We start from the raw sequence: 21686 nt of genomic DNA, 5'->3' as shown, positions 1-21686 counted from the left end.
AAGATGACGAGGATGACGACGCCTTCCTTGGAATAATAAGCGCGGAAGACTTCGCCGAACAACAACGAGCGGACCCGGAACTTAAAGGCCTCGTCGATTATTTGGAAGGGCACACCGACGTTGTCCCCAGGGCATTTAAGCGCGGATTATCTTCCTTCACGCTTCAAGACAGTCTACTCGTGAAGAAGAACTTCTCGCCAGTCCGCGCCAATTACCTTCTTGTTGTCCCGTCAGGACTTCGTCCAGAAGTATTGCATGCCCTACATGACGATCCGACCGCTGGACACGTCGGATTTTCCCGGACACTATCAAGGATACAAGAAAAGTATTATTGGCCGCGCCTGACCGCCGACGTCGCCCGTTATGTCAGAACATGCCGAGACTGTCAGCGACGCAAGACACCGCCGACAAGGCCAGCCGGATTACTACAGCCAATCGAGCCTCCTTGCCGACCATTCCAGCAGATCGGGATGGACTTGCTGGGACCCTTTCCGACGTCAATAACCGGAAATAAGTGGATCGTCGTGGCGACGGACTACCTCACCCGCTTCGCTGAAACAAAAGCACTGCCTAAAGGTAGCGCAGCCGAAGTGGCGAAATTCTTTATCGAAAACATCCTGCTGCGACATGGCGCCCCAGAAGTCCTCATCACCGACCGAGGAACGGCCTTTACAGCGGAGCTCACCCAAGCCATTCTGAAATACAGTCAGACAAGGCACAGGAGGACAACGGCTTACCACCCGCAGACGAATGGTCTTACGGAGCGGCTGAATAAGACCCTCGCCGACATGCTAGCGATGTACGTCGACGTCGAACACAAGACCTGGGATGCCGTCCTGCCGTACGTAACATTCGCTTATAACACGGCGGTGCAAGAAACAACACAGATCACGCCGTTCAAGTTGGTTTACGGCAGGAACCCGACGACGACGCTCGACGCCATGCTGCCGCACGTAACGGACGAAGAGAATCTTGACGTCGCTACCTATCTCCAGCGCGCCGAAGAAGCCCGACAGCTCGCCCGCATGCGAATCAAGAACCAGCAGAGGACCGACAGCCGACACTACAATCTCCGACGACGCTTCGTCGAGTACCAGCCCGGCGACCGTGTTTGGGTATGGACCCCTATACGCCGACGAGGACTGAGCGAGAAGCTTTTGCGTCGCTATTTTGGACCGTACAAGATCATCCGACGTATTGGTGCACTGGACTACGAGGTCGTGCCAGACGGCATTTCGCTGTCACAGCGGCGCCGCTCACGACCTGAAATTGTCCACGTTGTGCGGCTCAAGCCGTACCACCAGCGTTGACGAACTTTGGGACTTGGCGTAACTGACCTTTGGACTTTATTTCTTTTCGTTGTTTTGTTACTTATGTTTAATAAGTGTCCCTTTGTGTTTCGCTCTCTTTGTAGCATCGGGACGATGCTTTTTAAGAGGGGGGTATTGACACGTGTATTTATATTTATCGGGCGACCAGGTTTCACCGCCTAACAAATCTTATCGCGCAGCGCGGGACGCGCTTGCATGTATCCGAAGTTTCTGGAAAGTTATCGATGCTTCTATCCGCGTGTCTGTTGTCGCCGAACCTTGTGTTATCAGATTTCATCGCGTGACATGAATGGTGTAGAACTTTGTGGAAGACACGCGGGTCCCATCAGGTAATCTGGAACATTCGACGACTGATCTATAAAAGCCTACGCGCTTGACCCGCTGATCAGTTTTTCCGACGATCGCCGACCGTGTTCGCCGCTATCGTTGTGCTATAAGTGTAGCCTGTTTTTGTGGGCACAGGTTCGCCCAATAAAAGTTAGTTTTCTCGTTCACAGTATTGCTACTGTGTTATTGCTTCTTTCTTCACCGTCACTACCACGTGACAATATATTATTATTATGACTTAGTCATGCCTAACCACAGTAGTAGGAAGTTTGCTAGTCCGTTAAATTTTAATCTCAAGTATAGTACATTTCTGTTAATTCATGTAAAGCCCTGGGGACTATGGATGTCTGAATTACCAGAAGTGTGAATTGCATAGCCTGTCATGTTCGAGCAGACATGCAACCACACCAGGTGCACAACATCAGGCTGCGTTTTACCCCTTTTTAAAATTTCCATTTGTCTTTTGTATCATTTCTTTATCACCCATCTCATAGTGTGGCTGGTCCCAGCAAGAATTGAGGTTTGCAAAGCCAATGATGAAGTGTGAAAAAAGATCATGGAGCCTGAATATCAAACATGGGCCCATTATGATGATTATTCATGCGTCCTGGATATCACATCAGTTGTTTTTTAACACAAGTTAAACAGAAAGTGTTTGAACTAAATGGCTCCAAAATATGTTGCAAAAAATTCCTGGCAAGCAAAAATTTACAGGCTTATTCGAATTAACCAGAATCTTCAGCGATTCAGGCCTGAACTATAGCAAGTCAACTGTATTACTAACTTCATTGCAAGAGTACACTGAAGATATCATGCCCTTTAATATGGTAAAATAATAGGACCCTCCAACAGATGTGTTCTGCAACATAATCTTTACGGTCAGACTGACAGACAAACTCACAAATATATCACCTGGCCATTGATGATGTAAGCTCCTTGAAGGGAAGCTAACAGCAAACATTAAGTCACGCTAAAGTGATACATTAGTGTTCCAAGGAGTCCAAGGTGGAAATTTTAAAGAGAGCATAGTCTTAACAAATGACTAAATTGCATAAATGTATAACAGGACTGGTGGCCACCATAGAATATACAATACCTGCTCCCATGATGCAACACGTCCCATTTATAACTGATAAACTGGAGTCAAGTACTGATACTGAAACAGTCAATTACTGTATTTACTCAATTCTAATGCACCTTTTTCAAATGATTCACTAAAATACGACTAGCACATTAGAATTATGTACAAAACCAAAACTGCAATCCATGGTTTCCAAATCCCACCTCCCAACATTGAAAGCTATGTTTTGCTGCAGTGTAAGTGCCAGGAGTTTGTAATTTTTGGACACCACCAATAGCTGATGTCCCAACTGCACCTTCAGAAGCCTCAGAGTTTCTTTCTTTTATCAAGTGAGAACAAATTGCGGATTCTATATCTTATCATGAAAATCAGGTAAGGGAACAATCAAAGGTATTGCATTTCACATTTCTACCCATGAAAGACACGATGGGCACGCTAGACTTTTCCTACAGAACTCACTATCATTCACACCATTCTGTGAGCACATTTTACAGGAAGGAGTATGGCATCTTCTCTGGGTAAGCCTCTGTCTCGGTGACTGTAGCAACCGACAAGAGCATGACCTCCAAGATCACCAGTGCAACTATACAAGACAGTTTGTTGTGGGCAGGTTAAAATTCATTTTGCAACCCTTTCAGTTGCGATATTCTCTGCAACTAAGTCCATCTCCTGGCATACAACAAACCTTGCAAGGCTTCTAGAAGGCTAGTCAAACAATCTAGATTGATCCAGTGTTTGCCTATAGCGTCTTTTTTTAATTCCACAAATGCACTGTTCACAGTATTTGCTTTACCACGCTTTTCAAGTGCCAGCAAAAAATCCAGAGTTCAGAAAATGACTTTTTTTAATTGCACATCTGGATAGCAATTTTTTTTTTTACAGGTTTAAAATATGTATTACATGAGCATAGTAAGTTCACAACAAGCGCAGTGTCAAGCACACTACAGGCAACACGTGTTATCTTTTGGAATCTTCATCGCCGATTGCTTCTGAGGACGTCACATGGACTGACAACTGGAGCCCACCAATTGGAAGCACGTCTATGGGGTTCCCGGAGTGCATAAAGCCTTCCCTGCGCCCGTTTCTCTTCAGTGGGAGCGGCAGCACCGAAGCGACCATGTCGCTAAGACATTGCTGGCTTGCTTTGCAGGTTGGTTACTATTCTCCTGTTTATGGTTTCTGTTCTAATCGTCTTTGTCTAATTGTGCTGCTGCTCCCAATGAAATGCTCTGTAATTTTGTGCACATTGTGGTGTTGCTTGCAACTTTTGGTGGCAGGAGATATAGAGATCCTGGCCTCTCAACTGAGGATATGCTTCAACTTATCTTGGACAAGCAGGCATTGATGGAGATAGACTTGCACGTTTCAAGGAAAAGCTGGACACAGTGGCGCAGTCATGCACTAAGCTACTTGCACTTGAATGCAATGTAATCATAATCATGTAATCTTGAATGCAATCAAAAGATACGGCGACGTTGTTAGCGTTTCCCAAGTTCAGCACACTGTATAGTTGCTGAACTGACTGTGCACTTTCGGTCATCACTTCTTCGGCCGCACAAATTGCTGCAGGGGTCAATTTCTTTTTCACGTAGTTCTGCCAAGTCTTGTAGAGGAGACCGCGGTTGGAAATGTTCCATCACCGAAAAAATATCATTAAGTGCTGTCTGCTGGTTCCCAGTGCATTGCAGAGCACGCGCTGCCAAAATATTTACAACAAACGGGTTCACCGTCTGATCGCCGCTTACGCACAGCGAGCTCCACGCGATGTCTCCGCAGTTGGAACATGAGAGCGTAAGTTTCATAGCGAGGCCATATTCTCGCTCACCTTTCTTGAACTCAACGTTGCCGCTATCACACGCTGTGCACTTTGCAAACCTCAAAAGCTGGTTTTGCAGATACAAATTGACGATCGTGAATGCCGTCTCGTCAAGCGCACTGTTGACCACGCCGCTGTCTCGGTTAAAACAATCTGATTTCCGTTTCATCACTGCCATTGACGCAAGTTCCTGGAGTTTTTCCTTGGTTCGAATCCTGTTTTGCTCCACATCAGAAGGCTGCAGCATCACCGTGTCATGGCAGACGCTGTCGGCTTCAAGAGCTGGCGCACAGGCCGGACCCACGCTGTTGTCGCCAACTTCGATGCCTTGTCCACTTGATGTAGCCTCTACATCGCCCTCACCACATCTTGGGGAAGTGCGACGACCTTTAAAATTACCAACCATCGATTTCTTCCGCTTTTTGCCGAATTTGTTCAGCGTATGAAACTTTCTCGCTGACCCAGGCATTGTTGCGTTTCTCAGTCTCTGCACGCAGTTTTTCAAAATGGCGTCTCGCTTAGCATGGATGGATGGATGAATGAGGCTCAACCCTTTGAATCGGGCGGTGGCTGCGCATGCCACCTAGCCTTGAATGGTACTATATGCATCCATACCTATTTATTTACTCCTTTGCTTTTGTGCTGATATTATCTACCAATCAGATTGCCTCCATTTAGTTATTTGCACCTATTCAAAGTCTATTTTATCTTCACTGTCCTTAAAACCCAAAGCTTTGAATAGCTCCCCATTACATTAAACTGCAGGGTGAAGTCGTTTAAAAGAAAGTATCAAGTGTTCAGCCGTTTGCTTCTCCTCGACGACACCAGCCAGCTCCACCATTCGGGTGGTGCGGTCTTCTCACGCTATGAACATTAACCCACTGATTGAAGTACAACTCTTTGAAGACAGGTATTCTGCCGGGTAAAAAGTGCCAGTGACCAAATTTTATTGAATGAGTCATTGCAGATTATTAATGACTGGTGTACCTTATGGGACATGCAAATTAACTTTAAGAAGTCTGCTTGCATGACTATATCAAATAAGAAACTACCCTCGCTTTTTTCTTATGCTATTGGCAGTGATATCATAAAACGTACAAAAGAAATGAAATATCTTGGAATAACTGTAACGCATAATTTAAAATGGAACAGTCATATGGCGATCACTTGTGGATCCGCACAGTGAAAGCTCGGCTTGTTAAAAAGGAAAATGAAGTTTCCCAGTTCTGATTTAAAATTAAGTGCATACCGTGCAATTGTTCGCCCTAGTCTAGAGTAGGCAAGTATATAATTAATAAACTAGAGAAAGTACAGTGTCTTGCTGCCAGGTTTATCTTTTCCTGCAACAATCCAACCACAATCAGTTACAAGGTTACTTGATAGCGCTAACCTTCCGACACTGGCCGAGCGCCGGAGGGTTCCTAGATTAAAATTCATGTTCCAATTACAAACGCGAAGCCTAAGCATGGATCCCAGCCTGTACTAGGGACCTCCTGGAAGAATATCACCAAGGATTAATCACAGCTATGCTTTCATGCCTTATTCCTACAGAGTTGATGTCTTTAAGCATTCTTTTTTGGTTAAAACAATTATTGACTGGAACAAACTTAATTCCGAGATTTTTGAAAATGTTGACTCTGTGGTTTCCTTTGAAAGAAATTTGGAAATTTTTTACTAATCGTAAGTGTATATGTGCCTTGTACTTATACATGCCTTGTATACAATTACCGATTAATTATTTTTGCGCGTGCCACTGTTTTGTTATAAGATTGTATTTCCCACCCTATAACAGCCCGAAAAGGGCTCACAGTATGGACAAATAAATAAAATAAAATAAACTTGTGCCTGAAATTCGAAATAACAAGAACCAGGTTATGTCCATCGCACTTCGTCCACTGCCGTGCCCTATCAGAACTATAGTCGCAGTTGGCGACTTCGGAGTCACTGGAGGCATCTATAGCACTGAAAACACTGCCATCACTGTCAATGCTTTCACAGAGAAGCAAATCATTTTCGGAGCTTGGAGACTAAATCAAATGAAAGCCGAACTTTCGCAATGAGCACGGCAACATGCAACTGCCAGTCACAATTTTTTTAATCTCTGCCGGACAAATGGAGCTGTAAGCCTCCTACCCCTACAGCTAAAAAGGGATCTTGTGAGAATGTCAAAATAGATTGGACAAGCCTAGCCCGTTACCGGCACTTAGAAAGAGTGGCCAAACATGTGGATGAGAAAGACTACGTAGTCCCAGGCACTTGCGAAAAACATTTTAACTGAGTAATACCCCTGTCACATCGGACGTTTTATGTCATTCGAATCGAATGGCATAAGCACTGAATGACATTATTTGGCTGCTACACAGTCATATTTAATCCCATTATATAATCAAATGACTTCCACAATCGAATGAGTTCGAGAAGCTCTTTCTGCTTCACACTCGAAGCGAATGCATACTCTCTACTCCAGAAACAAGGCAAAATATGACATTTACCGTACATAATTTTAGAAGCATTCGTATAAAAAAGCTAATTAATTTTCCTTGGTTTAAGGCACCTGTCATTTAACTAGAGAAAGAAAAGCTGTATGGCCAGCTGTCACAAAATGTTTTTACTCTCCACCTCACTTGCACTTGACTGCCGTAGCTTTGCTAGTCAGCCATACTGTAAACGATGGGGCGCCTATGTGCACGTGTGTTTTTGGCATCACGAATGGCACCTGTGTCTATTAAGACGATGGAGGCTCTTCCACTGATTAGTACGCTTCGCTTGCAATGCAAAGCACACATCAACTAGCCGCTTCACCTGCTGCAACTGGGCGTTGTCATTCAGCGCTGCCATGTCAGTCATATTGTTTGTCTTCAATTTATCGGCTATGGCTACTAAGCTGGCTAAGCCTTATTTTGGCTTATCGCGGCCAGATATTCCGGAAATAGCTTTATATGCATGTTACTTTAGTGAAGTGACAGACCATATTTATATCAAAATAAACAGACTGACTTTTGAGACACTTTACACATACCGCGTTCTGCTTTTCACATCAACTTTTTTTTGCAATGATTGCCATTGATATCATGACCGAATGACATTAGCTTTTCCTGTGTAGCATCACAACAGGGCAAATGGCATTCGTTGCACCAAATGTCATTCGAATTTAATGATATTAATGCGTCCAGTGTGACATGGGTATAAGAATTGTCCACGGCACAGGATTAAGGTAGCCGTTCCATCATATTCACATAAATGCCTTTATGTACTCCCATCCCACAACTATTCCTCTGATCAGATTTCATGTTTTCTCATCAGTGTAGGTAATGTAGACATTAGATTTGAGCTTGTTCACAATCTCATGCATGCACACTTCTCATATTATTGTAGCAGTCAAACTTATTGATGTAAAACAAAAAATTTGCCATGGCATAAATGGTCTGCAAACAACTTATGTGAGGAGTGTTTTGGCCACAGACTGCTGCAAACAAATAACAATATGCAAACATACATTAGATCCTCTTTTAACTCTCCTAATATTGGCAGAATTCACTTGCTATTGCTCAGTATAACTGACTATACAGTACTTGATACAATGGCCTGTGCTATCCTGGGGCTTAGGCATAAGTCAATGGGAATGCTCAATTCCTGCTTCCCCCATAGAACACCATTGGCACCACCTTAAAAGATGCTCGTCTTTCTTTTAGTATCCTCTTCATCCACCACAAAAATAAGACAGATATCAAACAACACCTCTGTTATGCTACAGTAGTAACCAATAAAGTGCAAGAAAACTAAGCGCTTTTGCAACACGTATGTGGAGTCCTTTCAAATGAAAGGACTCTACATACGTGTTGCAGGCTGCATACTTTTTTTTTATTTGGGGGGGTAAAAATGTGTTATCCTCAAAAAGGAAAACGAGAAAGAAGTCGAGGTTTTTGCTTCTTGCCCAAAGTTTGAGATTTTCCTGGTAACTTTCACAAGTGACTAATGCACGCAATCACTCGCGGGAATAAGTAATGACAAAGAGCTGCTCAAAAGTAATATGACAAACTTGTTTACACAAATCCTTGTTCGTAAGTAATACTTACACCTTTAAAAGCAACCACATGAACAAATACTTTCTTCTCTGCACTTTTAGGTAGTGCACACGGGCATGATTCATAGAAGCGAGATGCTTTTTGTTGTCTTACAAGCCCTTGTTTACTTATGTTATCATATGCATTTTGAGCATTCCTGTGCCATCCTGTTGTGCCTTTAGTCCTTGTCTGTTGTTCTGTTTTACTGCTTCATACCATGCTACCTTGCAACAAAATAAATGGAATACCCACTAAACCAATCTGCCACCCTTCTTTGTAACGTAACTTAGTTGAGTAAAGCTTCCTCTTAACAGAGCTACTGTTCACAACAGAGAGCAACGTCAGCTCTACGTTTGCTCGTTTGCTTCATAGCACGTTACAACTGTTTCCATGTACACAATGTGTCGTTGTCATATTCATGTAAATGCACCTACTAAAAGGGTAACAAGCTTTCGTTCACTGAAGACCGATAGGCACTGAATATATTATATAAGCCAGTTTTTGCTTGAGTGTTTAGCTACAAAAAAATAAAGAAAGAAAGATGTAATATTAATATATTAGCATTAACGAGAGGGTGGCAGGTCTTGTGGTGAAACTTAATAAGAGGTACAAATTGAAGGTGGTACAAGTCTATGCCCCTACATGCAGTCATGATGACCAGGAAGTCGAAAGCTTTTATGAAGACATGGAATCGGCGATGGGTAAAGTCAAAACAAAATACACTATACTGATGGGCGACTTCAATGCCAGGGTAGGCAAGAAGCAGGCTGGAGACAAGTCAGTGGGGGAATATGGCATAGGCTCTAGGAATAACAGAGGAGAGTTATTAGTAGAGTTTGCAGAACAGAATAATATGCGGATAATGAATACATTTTTCCGCAAGCGGGTTAGTTGAAAGTGGACGTGGAGGAGCCCGAATGGTGAGACTAGAAATGAAATCGACTTCATACTCTGCGCGAACCCTGGCATCATACAAGATGTAGACGTGCTCGGCAAGGTACGCTGCAGTGACCATAGGATGGGAAGAACTCGAATTAGCCTAGACTTGAGGAAGGAACGGAAAAAACTGATACACAAGAAGCCAATCAATGAGTTAGCGGTAAGAGGGAAACTAGAGGAATTCCGGATCAAGCTACAGAACAGGTATTCGGCTTTAATTCAAGAAGAGGACCTGAGTGTTGAAGCAATGAACGACAATCTCATGGGCATCATTAAGGAGTGCGCAATAGAAGTCGGTGGTAACGCCATTAGACAGGAAACCAGTAAGCTATCGCAGGAGACAAAAGATCTGATCAAGAAACGCCAATGTATGAAAGCCTCTAACCCTACAGCTAGAATAGAACTGGCAGAACTTTCTAAGTTAATCAACACGCGTAAGACAGCGGACATCAGGAAACATAATATGGATAGAATTGAACAGGCTCTCAGGAACAGAGGAAGCCTAAAAACAGTGAAGAAGAAACTAGGAATAGGCAAGAATCAGATGTGTGCGTTAAGAGACAAAGCCAGCAATATCGTTACTAATATGGATGAGGTAGTTCAAGTGGCTGAGGAGTTCTATAGAGATTTATACAGTACCAGTGGCACCCACAACGATAGTGGAAGAGAGAATAGCCTAGAGGAATTCGAAATCCCACAGGTAATGCCAGAAGAAGTAACGAAAGCCTTAGGAGCTATGCAAAGGGGGAAGGCAGTTGGGGAGGATCAGGTAACAGCAGATTTGTTGAAGGATGGTGGTCAGATTGTTTTAGAGAAACTGGCCAACCTGTATACGCAATGCCTCATAACCTCGAGCGTACTGGAATCTTGGAAGAACGCTAAAATAATCCTAATCCATAAGAAAGGGGACGCCAAAGACTTGAAAAATTCTAGACCGATCAGCTTACTGTCCGTTGCCTACAAAGTATTTACTAAGGTAATCGCAAACAGAATCAGGAACACCTTAGACTTCTGTCAACCAAAGGACCAGGCAGGATTCCGTAAAGGCTACTCAACAATAGACCATATTCACACTATCAATCAAGTGATAGAGAAATGTGCAGAATATAACCAACCCTTATATATAGCTTTCATTGATTACGAGAAAGTGTTTGATTCAGTCGAAACCTCAGCAGTCATGGAGGCATTATGGAATCAGGGTGTAGATGAGCCATATGTAAAAATACTGGAAGATAGCTATAGCGGCTCCACAGCCACCGTAGTCCTCCACAAAGAAAGCAACAAAATCCCAATAAAGAAAGGCGTCAGACAGGGAGATACGATCTCTCCAATGCTATTCACAGCATGTTCACAGGAGGTATTCCGAGACCTGGAGTGGGAAGAATTGGGGATAAAGGTTGATGGAGAATACCTTAGCAACTTGCGATTCGCTGATGATATTGCCTTGCTTAGTAACTCAGGAGACCAATTGCAATGCATGCTCACTGACCTGGAGAGGCAAAGCAGAAGGGTGGGTCTGAAAATTAATCTGCAGAAAACTAAAGTAATGTTTAACAGTCTCGGAAGAGAACAGCAGTTTACGATAGGTAGCGAGGCACTGGAAGTGGTAAGGGAATACATCTACTTAGGGCAGGTAGTGACCACGGATCCGGATCATGAGACTGAAATAATCATAAGAATAAGAATGGGCTGGGGTGCGTTTGGCAGGCATTCTCAGATCATGAACAGCAGGTTGCCACTATCCCTCAAAAGGAAAGTGTATAACAGCTGTGTGTTACCAGTACTCACGTATGGGGCAGAAACCTGGAGGCTTACGAAAAGGGTTCTGCTGAAATTGAGGACGACGCAACAAGCTATGGAAAGAAGAATGATGGGTGTAACGTTAAGGGATAAGAAAAGAGCAGATTGGGTGAGGCAACAAACGCGGGTAAATGATATCTTAGTTGAAATCAAGAAAAAGAAATGGGCGTGGGCCGGACATGTAATGAGGAGAGAAGATAACCGATGGTCATTAAGGGTTACGGACTGGATTCCAAGGGAAGGGAGGCGTAGCAGGGGGTGGCAGAAAGTTAGGTGGGCGGATGACATTAAGACGTTTGCAGGGACAACATGGCCACAATTAGTACAGGACCGGGGTAGTTGGAGAAGTATGGGAGAGGCCTTTGCCCTGCAGTGAGCGTAACTAGGCTGATGATGATGAATTATTACTCGTATATGAATTTTATGTTTATTTTTTTATGTTTATTTTTTGTAATGTTAGTAATGTCTTGACCACTTGTAATTACTAATGTCTTGACCACTTGCTTACGCAAAATGGGCAGCGTTCATTGGTTATGTAACCCTTGCGTTTATTATTACCCCTTTACTAAGGGGGGGGGGGGTAAACTTTGGGTAAAAACTTGGTTTAACCCAAAATCTGGAATTATCAGCTTTTACCTGAAAACAAAGGATCCTACATATATAGCACAGGACTCTATGCATATTTACATATTCTGAATAATATACAGTATGCCAAAATTGTTTGTCACATTGCTAATGGCACTGCACTCCTTCACACTTGTTTTTCAAGTGGGAGTACGGGCGGCCATGAGCATTGACGACTAAAAGTGGATGCAGGTACGAGTGCTGAAGAATGTGAGTAAATGTCAGTGTGGATGCAAGGGCCAGAGATAGCAAGAAGATACAAGCGTGACTGAGTGTGTACCCATAAGTACGAGTGAGTGTCGGAATGTAAGCGATCGTCTACTAAATTTGCCAAGGCTTGGCTTCTAATAAAGAAATGAACCAGTGACCTCTTCTTAATGGCTTAATTCAGAGGTGCTACTTACGTTGAAGCTTTGCTCTTGAGCACAAGGTGGTAGCTGAGGGTGCGCTCACAAGACTGTGTTGGATCACGCTGATTGTCATTCACACGTGCTTTTACAACCCACTGTGAGCCAAAGGCAGTAAAGCGAGATGTCTCATAGTACAGCTTGTGAATGAACTCATCTGTGCGGTATGGTTTAAACTGCAAATCTGGAAAAAATGGCACAGCCATTACAAACATACACTGAAAACCATACTCATTTAGCCACAAAATCAAATTTGATACAGCTGTGCAAAATGAAAATTAATAACACCCAATTCTTCTATGTCAAGTTTTGCAAAAGGAAAACAGATGTGCCACAATGTAACAGAACAAAAATCCCATAAAAAGAAGGCAACCTTGACAAGAAACGTCTTAACTACGTGGCCACAGCTTGCCGACATGCAACCTGATAATGAAGTTTAAAATTTTTAATAAGTTTTTCATCAGACCTCTACTTTTACCAATTTCGCTCATCCCTTTTGGAAGATAAAAGATTTATACAGTGATTTGCATTTTCCCCTTAAAAACTTTCAAATGCTTTTTTTCACTTACCAAGTTTAATGTTTCCTTAAATTTTGCATCAACATTGCATTTTATGATCTGGATTGTTCAATTTAACACTTGCCGCTGTTACTTGCCTCATTACGAAAAAATTCAAAGTTGCCTTTGGGTGCACCCTTCGCAGAGTTCTTCCTAAAACATAGTGGCCATGACATTCCCTGGTCTCTTTTGACATCTGCAGTATGGCAGAGCATGGCTTTCAAGATTGGTTTTCATAAATCAGTAAGACAGCCAGATGATGGATCCCACTTTTTTTTTTCTTTTGGACAAGGCAGGCAAACAACATGCAAGGAGTTATGCTGAACGATTATAACCATATGCAACCTTGATGCAAAATTTTTTTAAAAAGCTGTTCAGAGAAAATTGCAGGTAACCACTGACCACAAACAGTCATAAAACAAACCAGTGTATGAAGTACATTATACAAACAAAACCTTTCATACAAATGCCAGTCAGAATATTGAGATCACGCATGTTCCCATACAGTCAAGTGGAATTTAACAATATTCAAGTGGCATGAACATTCCATCGCTATAACCGATAATTGTTATAACCAGGTTGCATGAAAAAATCAACATAGGAGGATGGCAGAGTAGATGTGAGAAAACTGTAATGGCACGGAGGCCAGTGCCCTTCCCCGTAACGTTCCTCCATCTGGCTGCTGATTGTGTTCACTCGTTTAACTGCTACCTGGGCGCTCAAATTGCATGTAACAAGCCGTGGCTGTCGGTGTTAAAGAATGGCGCTGCTATAACAACTGCAAAGAGGGGTTACGGGTGGCAAGCGCTATGCGAGCACCACCGAGGCATCGCTTTGGTGGCCCCATAAGGGGCGTTTTAAAAAATGTGAGAGGGTTGCCGCAGCAGCCTGTCAGCTTGAGAAATCCAGATGAAACGCTGAGGCAAGATCGCCACAAGCATCTCGCCACATATTTATCACTGGCTTGCACAAGAAAACCCTATATCAGCCTTTCGTGCTTTATGCGAAGCTTGCCGATATCCTTCTCCAAGGTTCTGACTGGTGTTGTACAAGTCGCGGGTCACTTTTTTCGTCGCAACGATAGATTGGATTTTTTACAAGCACTCCAGGAGGGGACATGTAACTGGTAAACGGAGGCCTCGGGAGAGCACCTGAGGTTATAATAAAGCAGGCGGGAGGATCAAAGCTGGAAGCAGGGTGGCCCGCGGGTTGGGGCCGCAGAGGCCGAAGAGTGCCAGGGGATGTTTGCACAAAACATTGGCTGTCCGCGATAGTGGACAGCCGATCTTATACACCCTTTGCACGCATAGGCCTCGGCAAGCCCCAACCCACGAACCAGTCCAGGTTCTAGCTTTGGTGTCCCCGTTGCCACTTTGGTGTCCTGGAGGCGCCGGCAATGATGCGAAATAATGACACGTTGCTACAATTAGTAAAAAACATGATTGAATAAATATAATTACGTCCAACCGCCAACTTGTGACGCTCAGTTCAGCACTACCGTGCCCCGCGACTTCTGCAATACCAGTCAGAACTTTGCCTCCAGGTGCTCCAGGTAGTGCAGTAGAGGGTTCCTCGGAAAAATGTCCCGGAGGAACTGAATCATCTGCCAGACCTCCTGTGCGGCTAATGTTGAGGCAGCCTGCCCTACCGCATCATCGCTGCCATCATCACCGTCGCTATCTGATGTAAGCACGTTCACAACAATCGCCTCATCAGTTAGAAGCACTTAGTTTCCAAATCTATAGCTGTGCGCTTTCTTTCCACCTGCAATGTCGTGCATTGCCAATTATCAGCAGGCGGATCAGCCATCTTTCGTTTCGGCGGCGAGTCAAACGAGCCTAAGAAACCATGTGGCCAGGAACAATTTCAACACAGCCAACAAAGACGAATGCAGCGATTAAGCTGCTTGCAGAACTGTGCAGAATGAGGAGCCAGCGAGCAACATGCGAGCAATCTGGGAGCAGCACAGTTTGCGCGGTCCATTCGCGTCTTGGAGGGTGGCAGGGCGTAGAGCTATGGGCACAGCCCATTCGTGTTTGGAGGGTTGGAAGGGTAACGGGAGAGAGGCGTGCGAAGAAGGCTGGAAAATGAGCATGCGGCGGCTGTTGGAGCAGTGGGCCATCGTGCAGCAGCTCGAATTTCTCATTTTCTTTTCAAAGGTTTCAAATTTCACTGCCTTTCGGCTCGGACACCCAGCAGGCAGCCTTCATCATTAAAATCGATAATGCAGCATCGGGGCATTGTAGTAAGTCGGTTATTTCACCATGGAAAACATACAAAAGCTGACGGTGCAGCAGCTTTTCATTGTTATAACCAATATATCGTCAAAACCGGTATTCTTATAAGTGGGTTCCGACTGTATTACGTAAGGTGACATCACCAATTATGTGGTTAAGCCACAATTGTCATTCTCTGGTGACAAATGCCAGCCATAACATCTCCTCGAAAGATGTTGCAGAGGAGCCAACAGCATACATCTATGCCTATTGCAATGAACAAATAGCACCTGATCTTTACAGGAAATACCCATACCCAGGAAAGACACAGGAAAGACCCATACAATGCTACAAAAAAATTATCCTCTTGTTTGCCAGTCTTTCATCTATGCATTTCTGCTCATTTTCCACAAACAAGCAGGTACAACATTGCCGCTGTTAATGCTCTTTGCTAACCCACTTGTCAAAGCCACATCCCTCAGGTGCCACACTGCAACTCATCAGTCACAGGTCATGTTTAGTGAGTGACTGACCAACTTTTATTGTGCACACTTGGCCGAAGTGGCTATTGCGATTGCACAGGCAAAAACATTTGTTGGTAAGCACCCACTTACTGTCAGTAGAACTCTGGACACTATTGTATTGCAGGCACAGTGGATGAAACAAAACTCCTGTAGATATTGTTTACATGGCATAAGTGCATCCATTCTGGCTTATGCATTGATCTACATGCATTGTACTTGTTAGCCCTAATATGTCTTCAGTATTGCATCATCCTCCCACGATAACCACTTTTGTTGACTATGAGGCTACATCCATGCATGGTGGTTATAGCCTACTCCCACAGCACAACTGCATAAGCTTGCCAGTAATTTTAACGGTTGTTACTTTATGGTAGGGAGGCTATCAATGATGCATTGTTACTAACATTTTTGAAGAAGGTACACCTGATCAAATGTTCTAACAGCACAGGCTCAGACTACTATCATATACAGTTGACCTGCATATCATTAGCAGTAATTTGACATCACTTTTAATTGGTCTGTGTGAAGAAGTCTTGGAAAGGATCAATGCTTTCCAATAGCATTTGAAAAGCTCGTTTAAACTGTTGAATGTGGAATCATTCACAGTAGACTGACTTGCCAGCAGCTTAATTACAAGTGCCAGTGGTCAATCCTGCTGACCATGCTCAAACAAGCATGTAAATTATGTAAAAATAACTGTTGCAAAATGTTTCAGAATGTGCAGCTTCACGTTATCGTGCCGTGGTATGTTGATATGAAAGATACAGTGGTGTTCCTACATGCTGAAATTAAGCTGGTTCTAGAAAACACCAGAACTTATTTGAACAACATTAATGTAAATTGATATTATTGAAGAAAAACATCAACTGCCATTTTGTTCTTCCATAATATTATTCTTACAAGCTCATTCGTGCGACACCCAGGTGTGAACATAAGAAATTCCGAGCAAATAATTATTTCACTAAACACAAGTCTTGAAGGCCACAGTCAATTACAGATAGCAGATGTTAATAGGTAATGTTGAAACACTTGCACAGAAGGACTTCCACACAAGGGTCATTCATGAAGTTCATTCTACGTCCAAAAGCTAACCGGGACACATGATGGGCAGCAGCACAAACACAACATCTAGTTTCCGCATGCAAGCACTGCAAGCTATACCACAACTTGTGCATCAAAACTTAAGTTCATAAAGAAAAAATCAGAGATCCACCCATTCGTAGCAATTGCTACAAAGGAAATCCATACGGGTTCCTCAAAAGAAAAGCCTCATAGTTGAAGAAAAATTCATCCTGGTCCGGGACCAAAACCTGGGACCACCGCCTTCCTGGGGCAGCTGCTCTACCATCTGAGCTAACCAGGCGGCTAGTAGATGGTAGGGCGAAGTCGAATTTGTCAACAACTCGAAGCAAAGGCAAGAGTTTGACAAAGTAGTTCTGTGGAAACCCGCAAGGTGGAGAGAAGTAATACATAAAGGGAAAATCAGACATCCACCCGTTTGTAGCAAATTGCTACAAAGGAAACCCATACGGGTTCCTCGAAAGAAAAGCCTCACAGTTGAAAAATTCGTTCTGGTCGGGGACTCGAACCCGGGAGCACCGCCTTTCCAGCGCAGCTGCTCTACCATCTGAGCTAACCAGGCGGCTAGCAGATGGTAGGGCGAAGTCGAAAGAAAAGAACCAGCCACTCCAAAAGAACCAGCCGAATGCAATGCGCACTGCCAGAACACTTGAAAATGACCAGCCAAATGTGTCATTAGACACAAAATTGAGGGAGCATTTGCAATCATTAGCATCACAAAAAGGCTAGGATGGTGCTGTCATGGGGACATGGGATGTGTGATGCTGTGCACATGTATTGGACTAACATTGTCTCACCCTGGTAAGTTATTGCTGTAAATTCCAGCCAGTCACAGGAAATCGTTACAATGGCCAATGGCTTCACAAGGTAGCTAAATAAATAGATAAATAGATAAATATATATATATATATATATATATATATATATATATATATATATATATATATAGGCAGAGCAAGAAAATAAGCTCATGAAAAAACTTTTATGTTTTACAACAATGAATGAGCTCATTCTGTTCTACAGAGGATGACAGTCTCCTTGGATTGTAAAAACTTGCATCATTTGCCAATTTCGCCAGACGTTAAGGTTAGCAACTTCTTGCTCTTTTGTTACAAAATATAAATGAGCAGAAATAATCTCCAGAAAAAACTATTTCTGGCAACTCATTGTGGGGTGTCTTCAGCTCACCCACCAGCAGAAATGTGTGGTCTTGGGTGGTGAAAGCAGCAGGACATTCAGTCAAACCTCAATATATTGAACTCACATCCAACACAAAAATGCCTTCACAATATCCAACATTCGTGATAAGCCTGCACTCCAATATGGTGAACCAAAATTGTGATGACTGTCTATGCAAAAGAAACAAGCATGATGCCTCTGACGTGCCAGCAAAAAGTCTCCTGGAATTTTGATGGCCCGTCATCAACTTTCTGTGCCGATACATGGTATGGGAACAACAATAACCTACATATCCACGCACTTTGCACTGTTGCTAATATGCCACTGTGCAATCTGCGATCACACAAGCTCGGCATGTTGGCTTGCAGTCCAACCAAGTCAAACTTGTGTGTCCAGAATGTGCCATTTAAGTTTGCTCTTGCCAAGTACAGTCTGTGTACAGTACCATTGAAAGTGATCTTCTCAAACGACAGCAGTTCAAAGATGGTGTTGTACAGCATCTGCTCCTTGTGGATCTGCTGGTCAATGAGCTCAAGAGCTTCCATCACTTCTCCGCCTGATTTGTGAGGATGGGAGCACACTTGGGTGTGCACCTCCAGCTCATGGTATGGGCCCCTCCACTGGCAACCAATCCGACTGTAGCGGCAGCGTGTCAACCTGCATTCACATGCCACTCTCTCAACTCAAGCTCAGGTCAGCCATGCAGTAGACTTAACACTTACACACTGTGCAAACCATTCGGGAATTCTGTACTCCTGACATGCTTTTTGGACCAAGCTTTGCATACCAATTAACGAGAGTTTTTTTTTTTAATTATACAAAAGAAAGATATACAGGTTCAGCTTATATATCGCATTCATATAGTGAAGTTCGCTATTAACAGAGGGATACAGTGCTGTCCAGAGCATCACAAAGACAAGACTTTAGTCTGGCTAAACAAAGTGGCAGATGCAAATAATGACCATTTATATGTAGCACCACGGCAGAGTAATATCTACATTAACAAAGGCTGAATGCTTTGCTTTCATCGTACACATTTTTAAAACCAAAGTGATTGTATAGCAAACATTCGAGTACTTAAAAGGACTGAATTTACCAAACCACGTTGCAACATTATAGGGATGCTGAACAGGTTTTGGAACTTGGAAGATTTACAGGGGTTTGGAATGCTGCCACAGTACAATTAAACTCGTGAAGGTATTTTCTTGATTGTGCATGTAGCAGTGCTGCAATTGCAGTTTAAATTTTCATCAAGCTCCACTCCCGTAGTGTGCTCGCAGTAATGAAAAACAGGGTGCGAGGAAGTTGAGTCAACATAGGGGTCACACGAGTGTTGTATTCAAATTACGTGCCTCACCAATACTTCGGACGACATCACGATTGTCTTCACCGTCAGAGTCCGTTAAACAAGCCGCAGCGCCTCCCGCCGCCACCGCCGCTCGTTTTTGTTAAAGCAGCTTGCAGTGACTTGTGGCCTGTTAAGCTATGATCTTCGTTTTCAGGGGATGAGAAATTATAATAATGAGATGACAGCTCATGGTTTTGAAAAAGTTTTCAGCTGCTGTTTATGGTGGAAATGGAAAGATTGTGCTTTATGTTTATAGAATCAATACTAGATTAGCACCTCACCAAGGAATTCAAATTTTAATTTGGCCACAGAAAGTAATATAAAACTAAACGAAGCGGCATTCTACTGTAAAACTTTGATACTAACATTGCTGTCAGCCTGCATGATCATGAAGTGTCATGCATAACTTCGTTGCTATTAAATGCATCGTGCATTTAGCAAGGCATTCATTACGTATTTTGCTAGCATTTGCGTTACTCTATGTGGGTGTTATGGTGTAAACGCTACGCTGAAAATCAATGCTTCAAAGAAGCACGAAACAACAAATGGAATAACATAGCAGTGGCCCTCATTACATTGTAGCACACAAGAGCTTTTCAAGTTTGCAAGTATCCCAATGTTTTCTCTGATCTCTCTGCAAGCTTTAGCATTCTTTCAAACCACCGTGACAAATGCTTTCACTGTGCATTGAGCTCGGGATTGATTTAGGAACAGCCAAGCAGTTGTCACTTGACCAAGAATTTATTCATATCTTGCACACATGCCGTTCCCCCTCATTTGAGGATAAGGCTCCACCATGTGTTCTTTCTCTACCAGCAAGTATTAGCTGGACATGCCCACCTCTAATGCTTGCCTCGCACAGTCTTTCATTTAAGCCAATTAAATATAAAACACTAATACTAATAATTACAATTTCACATGTTGCAAATTGGGGGTTGCAATATTTATGCCTGGCGCCCAGGCCAAGTAATGTAGTGACCTCCTCCACCGCCAATGAAAGGAAATCATGCTATCCCCCCCCCACCCCCCTAACAGAAAAATTGTGGCACTACCCCCCATGTGACATGAAAAGCACCATCACTTTTGTTGCTCAGCTATAGATGCAATGTCATTTTCGAGATCACAAATCAATTATTTCTAAAAACTACTACCCCATGATGCACCAAGAATACAACAAATTGCATTGCAGTTACTACCTCCTTCCCAACCTTTCACAATATGAGTCTTTTACATCTTAGTGTAAAATAAAGCCGAATTTTTATTTGGAGCCGATATACCAGCAATCCAGCTATTGTATAAACCAATACAAAAAAGAAAATCGCAAATTACAACAGCTGTTCTTGGATGACCAAAAGGAACCATCCTCTAAGGGCTGAATGTCTAAGCCCATATTGAATGGTGTATCATATACGATACACATAGAACTACTATTACTAGCAGAACAGAATGAAAAAGGAAGAATATCCTACATATTCACCCAGAATCTATGTCCTCTCAAGCAATGAAATGCACAGCAACATTAGCATTGGAGATAATTTTTAACTTACTTTTTCTTTAAAGGCTGTATGATGGCAGCTCTTCACTCAATGTGCAAGAAGTCAATAAATAAACAAGTTATTTCACAATTTATACACTTGAACATAGTGCACAAAAAATATTAGGGTACTGAATTATTTACAGTATATTAGCCTAGTGTGAGGCTTTGATCAAGGAATACACTGAGGTGGCTCTGTGAGGCAAGCATCAACTGCTGTATCATATATGGTTACAGCATGCAGTTATGGGTTTTGTGGCAGACAGTAGAGATTTCTTTCCTTGTGAAAGAACAAACTTGGTGGCAAGGTATGTTTGTATGGGCTAAGCTTTTTCCTGGCACCATTATTGGTGTATAGTATATAAGAAAGTAAAAGTGTCAGGTGTGCTTACTATGAAAATACCGTTGGGCCTGCCACTTTCCAAGAGCTAATAACAACAGTAGTAACAACAAATAACTCTCAGAAGACAACAAACAAGGTTTTTTGGGGGGCATGCATCAAACTTCTAAAGACAATGCAAAGCAAAAAATTAACATAAAGCCAAGGCCTATAAATGATCTGGCCTAGATAATGAAGTTATCAATTACTAGAAAGGCATCATAAAATTTTAATGATCTTGTACTAGCTGTTGCTGTGTGAAATGTACTCCATTTTCAAAAGCAATGTGTCAAGTTTTTTCAATAGTTCCAATATTTTTTGCACTGTCACAAGATACACTGCTCAGGCACCGCATTTAGGTGGGAGTGAAATGCAGAAATACCCATCCACCATGCTTTGAATGCGCTTTAAAGAACCCCAGGTGGTCAAAATTAATCCTGAGTCCTGAACTACAATGTGCCCCGTAATCATATCGTGGTT

At 42.9% G+C, this 21686-nt stretch overlaps 1 protein-coding gene across 1 annotated transcript in view; it reads right to left on the bottom strand.

Moving 5' to 3' along the window:
* LOC135896934 (zinc finger TRAF-type-containing protein 1 homolog) overlaps positions 1–21686 on the bottom strand; it is a 31581-nt gene that overhangs the window by 5633 nt on the left and 4262 nt on the right. The window contains exons 3-4 of the mRNA XM_065425475.2: positions 18391–18602; positions 12387–12573 (exon numbers count right to left, since the gene is read on the bottom strand). Coding sequence (XP_065281547.1) covers positions 12387–12573; positions 18391–18602 — 399 coding nt within the window. The remainder of the gene's footprint in view (positions 1–12386; positions 12574–18390; positions 18603–21686) is intronic.

Source organism: Dermacentor albipictus, chromosome 1 (assembly GCF_038994185.2).
Source record: "Dermacentor albipictus isolate Rhodes 1998 colony chromosome 1, USDA_Dalb.pri_finalv2, whole genome shotgun sequence".
NCBI classification, from domain to species: domain Eukaryota; kingdom Metazoa; phylum Arthropoda; class Arachnida; order Ixodida; family Ixodidae; genus Dermacentor; species Dermacentor albipictus.
Note: the sequence above shows the minus strand (reverse complement) of the source record. Positions and strands in the feature narration are given on the sequence as shown.